Below are 12542 nucleotides of genomic sequence, written 5' to 3'. Positions count from 1 at the left end.
TGAGGCGCTCTACTCGGAAGAACCACCTAGGTAGGTGGTTCTTTTTTAGTGCGGGTTTTTGGCGGGAGGGACGGATCGGGGATGGGCAGGCAACGATTCCCAGATGTTGCTGTGGGATCGCGCCCGTTTGCTCCGCCCCCGTTCCGTCCCGCTCCCAGCCTAAAACGCCTCGTATGAACAGGGCCAGAGTAAAGCTTCTCTGCTCCAAAAAGATGGACTTTCACCGTTCAATTGCTATATCCTAGGTTCTGTCATCTTACTCCTATACTTGTCCTATTAAACATCGAACTTTTGCCTCCAAAGAGCAGCCCCATCAATATTTATTGCTAGTAAAGCACTGATAAGTGCAGAAAAGGGCAAACATAATGATCAAGTAGCTAAATCATTTTCCCTGCAAGGAAAGGCTAAAAACTTTGGGACTTCACAGAAAAGATGACAGAAGGGAGATATGACAAATATTTATAAACTTATGTACTTATGGAGGAAGCAGAGACAAAGAAACTGTTTTTCCTTCTCTCAAAAGACTAGAACTCAGGGCCAACCAATGAAGTTCATAGGCAGTAGATTCAGGACAGACAACAAAAAAGCACTCCAAACAATGCCTAATTAAGTTGTGGGATTCACTGCCTCAGGATATAGTGATTAGACAAATTCATGGACAAAAGATTCACCAAGGCTATTGGCCATTATGGCTAAATAGAATGGCAGTATACCTATGAATTCCAGTTGCTTAAGAAGCAACAACATGGAGAGTCTGTATCCAATTTGTGGGACTTCTGGGCATCTAGCTGACCAATGTAGGAAAACAGGATGCTGACGAAGGGAACTCTGACTCTTGAAAGCTTATACTTCAAAAATATTGTTGGTCTCTAAGGGGCTACTGGACTCGAATCTAGCTAGGCTAGATGGAGCATTCACCTGATCTAACAGGGTGTTTTTAAAAATCTTAATGTTCCACTCTTCATTCCCTTCTTTCCCAGTGTGTTCCAATGTGATAGATGGATAAATAGAACATGTTTAACATACATTAATGATGTTATATGTCACAGCTACTGAGAATTTAAGGTAAAGGTAAAGGTTTCCCATGCTCGAAAGTGAGTCGAATCCAACTCTAGGGGGTGGTGCTCATCTCCGTTTCCAAGCCGAAGATCCAGCGCTGTCTGAAGACTTCTCCGTGGTCATGTAGCCGGCATGACTAAACGCAGAGGCCCATGGAACGCTGTTACCTTCCCACCAAAGCGGTACCTATTGATCTACTTGCAATTTCTTGCTTTCAAACTGCTAGGTTGGCAGGAGCTGGGGCCAGAAACGGGAGCTCACTCCGTCATGCGGCACTAGGGTCTCAAACAGCCGAACTACAGACCTTCCAGTCTTCAGCTCAGCATCTTAACCTCTGAGCCACTGCGGCCCTTTTACTGAGAATTTAGAGTAGTGCTAAAAATAAGTACAGTCTGACCATTGCTATAAATATATACAAAATTCTGCCTGGCCACTACACCCATAAAAGTTCACAACATCTATTAAGTTATCTCTGCTACTCACAGAAGGATTTGCTAGCAACTTGATAACTTACCTACAAGTTTTCCAGCACTTAGAGGCATCTCACGTACAATGCAGAACAAACCTCAGTCTGCCACTGAGTTAGCCCAATGGTGTCAAATGTGCCTGTGTACTACTTGTGTTTACAAACATGAACGTGTTGCATTCATACTTTAAATATGAATGTGTTGCATTCATACTTTAAATGTTTAGGGTACACTTAAAATGTAATGTGAAGAGGCCACATTGTCTACTTGGGATCTCTCTTGCATGACTGAAAGATACACTAGAACAAATTTACAGTCAAGTGGCACCTTTAAGACAAACAAAGGTTTATTCAAGGTATGAGCTTTCATGTGCAAAGCATACTTTTTCAAATACATTGTATTTTTCAAATACATTGAAATACATTTTAAATACTGAACGTAATGCAAGGAATATTGGAATGTTTTACTGACATACTACTGCACCCACCTCAAAAAAGAAATAAAAAATGCTGTTAAGTTACCTCCACGCCAGAGAGGAGACTAATGGAGAGTCTCAGTACTTCCCACAATTAGAAAAGATACCTTGACACATTTATGCCCTATTTTGACATGTTTATTGCTTTGCTGTCCTTCCACCCCCTAATTAAATAAAAAAAACTGTTGACCTTCTAACCTTAGTTTGTTATTTAGTGTTGTCTTTGCATATCTTAAAACATCTTCATCATGTTACATGTTAATTTACTGTTCAGCCTCTGCATATAAGTTTGAACTCTACCTTCCATTCCAATGTAATTGAAAAAGTGTGCATGCACACGGAAGCTCATACCTTGAATAAACCTTTATTGGTCTTAAAGGTGCCACTGGATTCTAAATTTGTTCTACTTCTTCAAACCAACATAGCTGACCACATGGAACTATCTTCAAGAGAGATACACTATTAGGCTTTCCTTAACTAACATAAATCTAGTGACTTTTGTTGGTATATTTCCACATTTGTATAAGGTTAAGAGATAAAGGGATTTAGCCAAGGCATTCGTTTCACCTACATGTCACATCTATTCCTTGTTTCACTAGTCTGTCTTTCAGAACTATTCAGGTTTTAATTTGTGGACTCAGTGGAATATAATATGCATATAACAGAAACACATCAAATAAAATAATACACTATATATATATATATGCAAGGCATTATTAAATGGTTGGATACCCAGACAGCAACAATAATAGAAAATCTTTCCCCAAGTATATATAAATTACTTCTCTTTAAATTATATCAAATTAAGGATGTCCCAGTATGTCAGATGCTTAAATATGTTTTTAAAAATCACAGCAAAGACCCAGTTCTACTGCTCCTATGCAGATACAATGCTTAACCAGGCTTTGTGTTCCTTAGGCATGGTTACACTTAAATCTGAATACCTAAGTCACTGTTAAGGACTGACTTCAAATGTGAATGTGTGCCCATGGTTTGAAGCTAGTTTGCAAACTCTAGTTGGCACTAAATACAGTTAAACTTTCATCATTATAAAATTCTGAATAAGGCTGAGCAAAGTTTCTCTCCTCACTTGTCTCTCTGGTTAGAAGAAAACAAGCAGGTTTTTCAAGTATCTCCACACATTTTCTAGGGTCATTTGTTGTACATTTTACTTAACCACAATTTAGGCAACATACAATGACCGATACTATACAATGATTGATACTATATGCTATATCTGCCATGGGCTCTACTCTGTAGCAAAGATAATTAATTATTTGGAACAAATGAAAAGCAGAGATATTTCACACAAAATTAAATATATTTAACTTGGGAACATACCTTTTTAATCCTGTGGCTCAACTCCTTGCTGCCGGAATAGCAAATAAGAGAGGGTTTCTGTCTTCTCTATTGCCCTTTGAAGATTAGTGAGTATTGCTTTGGTTTATTTCAAGAGGAGCTATCAAAAATAAGACTAAATGGGTTTATTATTTTTTTAAAAAGTAAAATAAAATAAACACGAGGTATTTTTTTCCTTTTCATTTCTTCAAAGATTCACAGCCTTTGTTTCATCTTTGCAGACTCTGGGACTTGACAGTTATATTCCATTCTGTGCTTCGAATCTGCTTTCCACAATATAGAAGGTGAAGGGGGCAGGACAAGAGAAAAGAAAAACAGTGCCTAGTAAAAAAGATGCCAAGGTGAGAGAGATGAGGCATTCTTTAATGAGTACAAATATGTCCACAGGAAGGAAGCAGGAAATTCCTCAGTTTTATGGTCTTCATTGCCTTTTTCAAACTGTTAAAGGTGAGGACAGCAGGAGTACAAAAGGGGAAGTCACGAACTCCAGTGTGCTACAGTAAATGCAAACTTTTCACAGTGCAAAAGTCACACTGGCACGGTTTCCTTTTCATCTGGAACAATCCATCCCATAGCAGTTTGTCTTTCTGAATAGTCAGATTATCAAGTAGACTTCATTGCTTTTTTCTTGCCTTTCTTCTTAATCTCAAAGGTCTTTTTTCTTATTAATATATAGAATATATAAATAAATATTTAAAACACTATTTGAGGTGGGTTTCTGGCATTTAACCCTTCTGTATTTTTCGTAGCTGACACACATATATTAATAGCTGAGAAAATTAGCTCTCTCCTGTACTTTTTAAGGATATCCACACCTGATTTCCAAGGACAAAGCAGGGAAAGGAAGGGGGACAATATACTAAAAAAAATCAAATAACCTGAACTTTATTTCCAAAGAAATCTCCTCAAGCTTTAGCCTGTTGTGCTTTCAGTGTATGCACCCAATGGTGAAAATTGATCTAATTAAAATGCAAAAAGAATAATAAGAGAAAAAGTAGCAAAAGAGCAGGGTGTTGCTCATAGAGTTTGTAAGTGATTAGTTATTTTAGCAGCCACCCTTTTTGTTTGTTGAGGAGGAGCTGCTGCTCTGGTTTGAGAGAGGCTCTTCAGAATCATCCTCGTCAAAGCCATGAAAAGTTGAGGTGTCGCTTTCAGATGTGGAGCCGAACAAGTCCTCCGTAGTGTGTGCCGCCGCCGCTTCCTCCTTCCTGCTTTCTCTTCCCAAATGAGCTGACATGTATGATGAATATATCAGCACATGGGTTAAACAATAGGCATCATAATTAATTATCATCACTATTATAATTAATAATTCAGACTACAGAGATCAAATATCTAAAATGGCTCAGGTCAATACCAAAATAGCAGCTGCAATAAGAAGAGTAAGCACAGTGCTGGCACTTGAAAGGGTAAAAAAAAAAATTACACCACCACAGACACCCATAAGCTAAGGCAGCAAAAGGGTTAATATTGTTTTCCTCTCTTTAAAACACACAGAAAATATTTTTCCCATCATTTTGAGCAGTTTTAAAGATTTCATACTTTGTATAGTAATGAGAATCTGTTAAGAGTACAAGGTACAATTATTGTCCTTCATTTTGGCATCAACTGTTCTCAATTTACTACGTGAGAGTAATAACCCATTCCATAAGTTTTTCTGTGCTCTTAAAAAACTCATTATGCTATCTTCCTGCACCTGTCTCAATAAGTGGTGTGGTTCCTTTGCAAAACAAGCAGAACAAAATACAAATACTACATAATAATATATATTACTTCACAGCGTAGTAAAACCCCTTTTAAAAAAAAAAACACATGAACAAAGTATGCCACAGATAAAATGCAAACATTTAACAGCTTCTCCATCAAACAGAAAGAAAGAAAGAAAGAAAGAAAGAAAGAAAGAAAGAAAGAAAGAAAGAAAGAAAGAAAGAAAGAAAGAAAACACAACACTCTAATGCAATATGTAATTTTTATATACTTCAGAATATTTTATATTACTAGATAACTTGGAAAATGAAATTTAAAGCCCCATTCTTGTTGTTCAATGGTTGACGTCAAATAAATGAAGTTGTTATATGGGAAATGATATACAAAATCAAAAACTATTCTCAAAGAAGGAAAGAGATGCAATCTAAGAATATTTAACTGTTATTGAGAATGTATAGAACATCCTGACAGAAGCTGACACAGCTTTTTTTTTGCCTTATAAAGGAAATTTTTCTAATAGCAGAATAAATAAAGGTTTCAGCCATATTCAAGAGTTTTGACCTATGTGGTATACACATATCTTTATTAGAAATGGCTGACCCTGTTACACAGTTCAAACTGAATTACTGTTACTTTGCAGTTAGGAGAGGTGTTGTTGTTGTTTTTCCCTCTTTGTGGTTGCTCACAGAAAAATCAGATGTTCTCTGCTAATCTAGTATACACTATAGCTACAAAGCTTATCTATAAAATCAGGATTTCTGTGGCAATTCTGGTGATAATTACAAATGAGAAAAACAGAAATATGATAGAAATCTTTGTATCCAAGCCATTGTGCAAAATGGAATATGTTAAAAATTAAATTTGCCTAGAAAATGCTACCTATGACTAACAGCAGTCATTAGTCTAGAAAGCAGTACACCCAAGGTTAGTTGCCACTAACTTTTGTTCTCACTCAAAAACAAACAAGCCACAAGAAAACATTCTGGATCTGGAAAAAGAGAGAATGTGACACACTGCTTTTGATGAAAGGTCTATAGTGATTTTTGGAGAAGGATCAGCATTGTTAACATCAGAAAGAAGGTGAGTGACACTCATCACATTATTAATTTCAGAATCAAAAGCAACAAAATAAGTTTCAAATTTCAAGGAAGTTTTGTTACTATGGGCATGAGATAAGTACCTGCCACATCCTTTCCACACTCACATGCCAGCTATTCTGTGCATGAGAGTTTTCAGGCACTGATACAAACATATCCACACTCCTCCTGCAAATGGAGAGCTACATTGATAGGAGGTCTGTATGCACAAAATCATGTAAAGGAATGACTGGATCAGTTCCTTGGCTTTATACCTCCCAATCTCCCATCATAAAAACTAAGTTTAAAATCAAATGTACTGTAAACATAGTTACCAATTTTAAAACAGCCACCAGACTAGGGCAGCCTGTCTCCAACACAATTCATAAAGCAGTGCCAGACAAAAATGATGCAAATTACAATTTTCCACGAGAAAAAGAGACAAAATGAGATTAAAATAAAAATGGAAAAACTCTTCAAAAACTTACACTGCAGGAAACAATGTCTGAAGTCTTCCTCAGTCCTGCCTCATGAATACTTTTCTTTTATAACCAATGGAAATATCACCCACAATTTCAAAATCTTAATGGTATTTTACATTTGTAACTATAGCATGAAAGCAAAAACCCTCCTTTAATTGATACAGAATTTGCTGCCTTAATTTAAATAGGACCACTTGAGGCATACATGACTTTCCATTTCTAATAATAAATTCCATTATTAGCCCTTTTACATATATTCAAAATTATGCTCTAAGAATGAAAATGTTTAACCAACCCAGTCACTCAAAACAAAAATATGAATAGTCAGTCCATACTTCAGAAGCATGAGAAAAGGGAGTCATACATATATATACACACACACACATTCACTGTTCACAGAAAGTTGAATAAGGAATCACCTACCAGAGCGCCCACAATCTGAACATGAGACAAGTTCCTCTGGTCGGCCACTTTTTTTATTCATATTAGATCCTCCAAGACAGAAATCACAGTAGTTATTGGAAATGATGATCCCATCTGGTCCTTTCTGGGCTGCAGGCAAAGAATATACATGTTTATTCAAAGAACACTTTCATTCACATTTCTTTACTTGCAATGCATACTCGAATGCTGCATTTGCAAAGAAACTTCCCCTGGATAATGGGAATAAAAACACAGTAAAAGTTGTCAATATTGAATCTTGGTAGCCTATGTGAATCTTGGTAGCCCATGACTCTTTTGCTCACTAGCTGAAAAGCAAAATTTGGTACTAGAATAAGTTCCAAAACTACATCTGAACATATTTTAAGGACAGCTGGGTGTGTTACATTACCTCACTTTCCCCACATAATGTCCAAAATAATTTTGACAATACCTATTGGTCCAACTGCTATAGAAATTGTTGTAAAGATACAGTTTCACAATTGCTACGAAGACATATAGTTCTTAGGCTTACTTAGTAGAACCCCTAGTGAACTTAATAGAAGTTACTTTTGAGTAACCACATTTAGGATCAAGGCTGTTAATATTAACCTGGCTAGGAAAATGTTGTGAGAAAATAGACAGCCCTATATTGCTGTGGTAACGTGACACTCAGAGGTGACATTAACACTGATGCCATCTCTGAGTGTCATTTCAGTACAGCAATACAGGGCAGTCTGTTTTCTCACAACATTAATATTAACAGCCTTGATCTTAAATGTGGTTACTCAAAAGTAAATTCTATTAAGTTCACTGAAGAAGTTGAGACTTTTGAGTGCTAATCTACTTCTGTTCCTCCTCCTCCTCCCCAGACAGTAAGATAGATTCTCCAAAAAGCCAAAGGCTGCCTAGGAGCTACAGGCTTAGCTCAGACATAATTTATTCTAACTATGGTTAGTTTGAATTACTAAGATTCATCTCACAGATGTTCCAAAAATCACAAAACAAATGCTAGTTTCTTCTGCTGCTCTTTCTAGTTTGGGAGGATGTTGCCAAAGAACAAGCCAGAATTAAACCAGCATTAAGTCACGATGCCTTCATTCATATATCACATGAAACCACAGTTAAGACTAATTGACGGAGATTAAGAAACCAGTGTCAGATTCAGCTGCATAGTGGCTGCTGGGAACATTGAGGAATTTCACATTACCCTTTTTAACCCGTTTTGAAGCCGTTTTTGATCTGTCATGGAGTAAACTGGTATAGGGCTGCCATTTCACACATGGCTTTCCCCTTCCGGTAAAGAGCTGGATCTGAAGCGGTTTGCCATTTCAGACTGCACCGCTTTCCCCCGCTGTTTTTCGCCCGCACGGGCGATCTCCGGCTTTTTTTTTTTTTTAAACTTTATAGCTATAGCACTAAAACAAAACACTCCAGGCATTCCAATGGCGTTGATATACTGCTGTTCTGTTATATAACGCTATAAAGTGAATGTTTTTTTTAAAAAAAAGGAGATCGCCCGCGCAGGTGAAAAACGGCAAGAAAAAGCGCATTGGAACCGGGAGAGAAAACTGAAGACTACTTGGAAGCTGTTGACAGGTAAAACGCTTCAGCCCCGTTTCCTAAATGGGACAGAAGCGTTTGTGTCTGAAATTCCAATATATTCCAGTAGGGAACCGGTTCTAAAACGGTTCTGTCTGAAATGACAGACCAGAAACCGTTTGGGAACCATTCCTCTTCCGGATTATATCGTCTGTCTGAAATTCCTCATTGTTTCAAAAATCTTCAGGGGGTCATGGAATACTGCAGATGCAACTCCAAAATGGGGCAAATAACTGCCCCGGTGCCATTTCAGATGTGGAACAGAGCATGGGAAAGAAGGTTGGATTTCCTCCCCCATCCTGCAGTCCTGACTTGAGAAGGGCCCACAGACTTAAAACATTCCCCACAGTGTCTGTGTGGCTACAAGGAAAGTGAGTTTGGTCCAGGGAACCCAGACCCAACGTGTTTAAAAATGTCTTGTATAGTTTGGCCCTAAATATAGCTTAATGAAACTATGTTTTGGATTCTGATAGCACTTTGGACACATGGAGGCATGAAACTACCTTGATCAGACCATTAGTCCATCAAAGTCAGTATTGTCTACTCAGACTGAAAACAACTCTTCAAGGTCTCTGGTAGAGGCCTTTCATATCACTTAAGACTTTGTCTAAATTAGAGATGCTGGGGATTGATCCCGGGACCTTCTGCATAGCAAGCAGATGCTCTACCACCGAGCCACAGCCATACCTTATTCTCAAAAGTAGACATCTGTTAGCACAATTCATTATGCCACATACATAGATAATGCTAAAGCGGGGGGGGGGGATGCAAAATCATAGTTTATGGATCTCTTGTTAACTGCTGAATAAGCAGACAAGATTTCTGCACAATTTTTTACCCTAACATCTCATGAATATAAAATAGAGTTTGTCCCCGTAGAACCTTCTTTGTTCCCCCTCAGTATTTTTTTTAGTGCCTTGTAGCTGGATATCTCCAGGTGAAAATATTGCAACAGCACTAAGTGGAAGGGGGACTGGAGTTTGGAGCAAACTGAAGCTATACTGGACCCTAATTAAGCACCATGATGTTACTTTGAAAGATATTCTACCTTTTTTTTCAGTCGTAGGATATCTGTATCCTCAAGGCTTGGCATAAAATTTGCACTAAGGTTTGTAAGTAACAATAAAGATTCTCAAGTGCTTTTGATATTAAAAGTGCTATAGAAATGATTAATGATAAAGTGATAGAGCATGAGATTTGTTGCCTGGTCAGTAAGCCTCTGTTGTCCTCTGTGTTGGCAGTTCAGGCAAAAGAAGAAGAGAGCACAGCGGGCAGAACTGAGCGCAAGAATCCTGGATGTGAAAAAATTAAGGTCTTTGTTTGAGGCCTAGGCCGAAAGCTCTTCCATGCTTCACCCTTGAACCTTCTTCTCTACTGTTCAAATATGTGTTCAGAATTTGGCTTCACCAGTTCACATATTTTCAGCTTTCATCCCTTGGAGGGATGGCTGACATACAATCTGAACCTATAGGGTAAGTGGCACTGAGTTTCCCTCACGTTCCTTTCCCCCCTACTGCTGACAGAGCTCATCTCTCTGCAGGTCTGACATGTTTCCATGACAACCAGAATCCTAGGCTGTTGCAGCCTCTGGTCTTGCCACCTGTTATTACTCCATCTCTCAAGTGTAAAGAACTGATTTGTGACCTCTTATTTTTCTGTTCAAAAGCAACTTTGCAAGGAATAGATGGATTCAAGAAATAAGAAATTAAAAAACCCTAACTAATAAATGGGAAAAGGAGAGCAGGGAGAAAAAACAGCAATAGAAGATGTGCTTCTGGAAGTGCCTTGTGCTAATAGAATAAGAGATTGAATCCCTGCTGGAGATGAGTCCACCTCCGGCTGGCTTATTCCCAACATTTAATGAGAAATGGAGAAAGTCATTGGGGGTAGGTTTCAAAGGGAATGGTTCATTGCACAGACCAGCATATTTTTTGCACAGGACAGAGGTGTGGACTGAAGCAAGACATACTAGGCACTATAAATCTGTGGGAGAGCTGAAGGACAAGCCAGATGGCACTTACATAAAATGAATGCATTTCCTTACTCCTGTTTTTAAGAAAGTGACTGAAAACTAGTCCTTTGTAATGGCCATCTTCAAAGTGACTTGAGAATCTCTGTGATTTTTATCCAGCAGATTTGTATCCCTCCATTTACACGAGGTTTTTCCTAGTGTAACTGTGCCTCCAGTTGGCATGAAATTAACATTTAGTTATTCTGCAATGTATACAGTTGTATGGAACCATCTGGAAAATATATTTTAATTGTTCATTATTTATTAAAATAATTTAAATGCTGCCCTTCTATTCAGAAAATGACTCACAGATCAAGGGCATCGAGAGACACTATTGTGTGACAAGGCAGATGCAGTATGGATTGAAATACAGAAAAGTAAAGTAAAAGAGAAGAGGAAAAATTGTGAAAGTCCTTTGAAAGTATAAATGGTCTAAGGATAGCGGAGCAATTGTTTTAGGTAGAACCCTGTCAGTTCACAGATGGCATTCATCCAGTGACCTGGGGCTGCTGCCATGAAGGAAACTTTCTGTGCTATATTGATAACGTACAGATGTTTTGAACACTTGGGTATGCCAGCATCCTCCATTATCAGCAAAACAAAATTACCTGGACTATCCATGTGATCAAAACACTTACAAATTACCCGTGTAGCATGGGAGCCAGCCATAGGGAAGCAATTTAACAACAGCAACTGTGCAGCAAAGATAACATATGGAGCATACTACATAAAGCACATGAACACTGAAAAGTGAATATAAATCCATGTTACTGCATGGTCCTCAAGTTATTTTAAACTTGGACTGCATTACAGACACAGGCACATAATTAACAAGAGAGACTGTAAGTCGCTTTTAGGGTAACGTGTTTCAACACTAAATACCAGAAGAAATTGATAGGTATAAGATTCATGTCTTACCAAATTCTCAAGATATTTCTCTAAAGCTCACAGTTCTTATAAAGTCTTTTAGTTTCAGTTGTGCAAATGGTGGCAGCAACATGTACAGGCCCTGAACAGAAGCAGTGATTCATGTTTTTTCCATGTAATTCCAATTGTAGCTTGTGCATTTCCATGAGTAATGAAATGTGATGTCATATTACAGCATTTTTTTTCTAAAACCAACATACAAATTAATTTCTCCATAATATCCAGTGTAGAAAGGGGTACACAGGAACCAGATTGGATCCAGCAGTAATTTCCAGAAAGCATTTCTATCAGTAGAATGGAGCTTTCTCACCTCCTTCATCCCACCGCAGCCCAAAATGCTCACCAAAAACCTACTCCTGGGGGACAGAGGACCCTCAGGAACAGCCTGAGGGGGAGAGGTCAGAGATTTGCAGTGGGATGGGGAAATCATCTAAACTTCACTTCCATTAGCAAAATTCTACTGCTGGATCCAACCCAATGTTTTATATGTTCAGCCTAAAGGCATTGTTGTGGAACTTCCTCAGAAAAGGCAGGGAAGAAGTACTTTGCATTCAAATACATCTCCTACCATTGACTAAGGGAGAAATACCACTGAAGCAGAGAAAGAAAGGACCCTGGTGTAACATTCCAATAGCTGCTGCTTGGTTTGAGGAACAAATAGTTCCCCTCCAACTGAGAAGCTATGTTTACTTATTTATTCATCCATGGACTCCTGCTTGGATGAAAATAAAAAATGTTTCAAAGGAGGCTTTGCATGGGAAACAGGGAACAGCTTGGAAACCCAGTGGGATAAATGCATTTTTAAAAAATCTCTGGAGACTGAATATCAAATTACGCTTCAAAAACCAGTCTGACATGAGAAGAAGTGGTTCCACATTACACATTCTGCCCTGGCCTGGATTAACTGTGAAGCAAGTAATCTACAGAATAGCTCCTCAGTAGAGTTGCTAGCTCTTC

At 38.2% G+C, this 12542-nt stretch overlaps 1 protein-coding gene across 1 annotated transcript in view; it reads right to left on the bottom strand.

The window, feature by feature from the left end:
* Positions 1-12542, bottom strand: part of DPF3 (D4, zinc and double PHD fingers, family 3) — a 241123-nt gene that overhangs the window by 36238 nt on the left and 192343 nt on the right. Inside the window, exon 8 of the mRNA XM_015420042.1 lies at positions 7049-7177. Within this exon, the coding sequence (XP_015275528.1) occupies positions 7049-7177 (129 nt within the window). The remainder of the gene's footprint in view (positions 1-7048; positions 7178-12542) is intronic.

The sequence above is a fragment of the Gekko japonicus genome, unplaced genomic scaffold (genome assembly GCF_001447785.1).
Source record: "Gekko japonicus isolate JY-2015 unplaced genomic scaffold, Gekko_japonicus_V1.1 scaffold27, whole genome shotgun sequence".
NCBI lineage: Eukaryota > Metazoa > Chordata > Lepidosauria > Squamata > Gekkonidae > Gekko > Gekko japonicus.
This window is presented reverse-complemented; position numbering and strand designations above follow the sequence as displayed.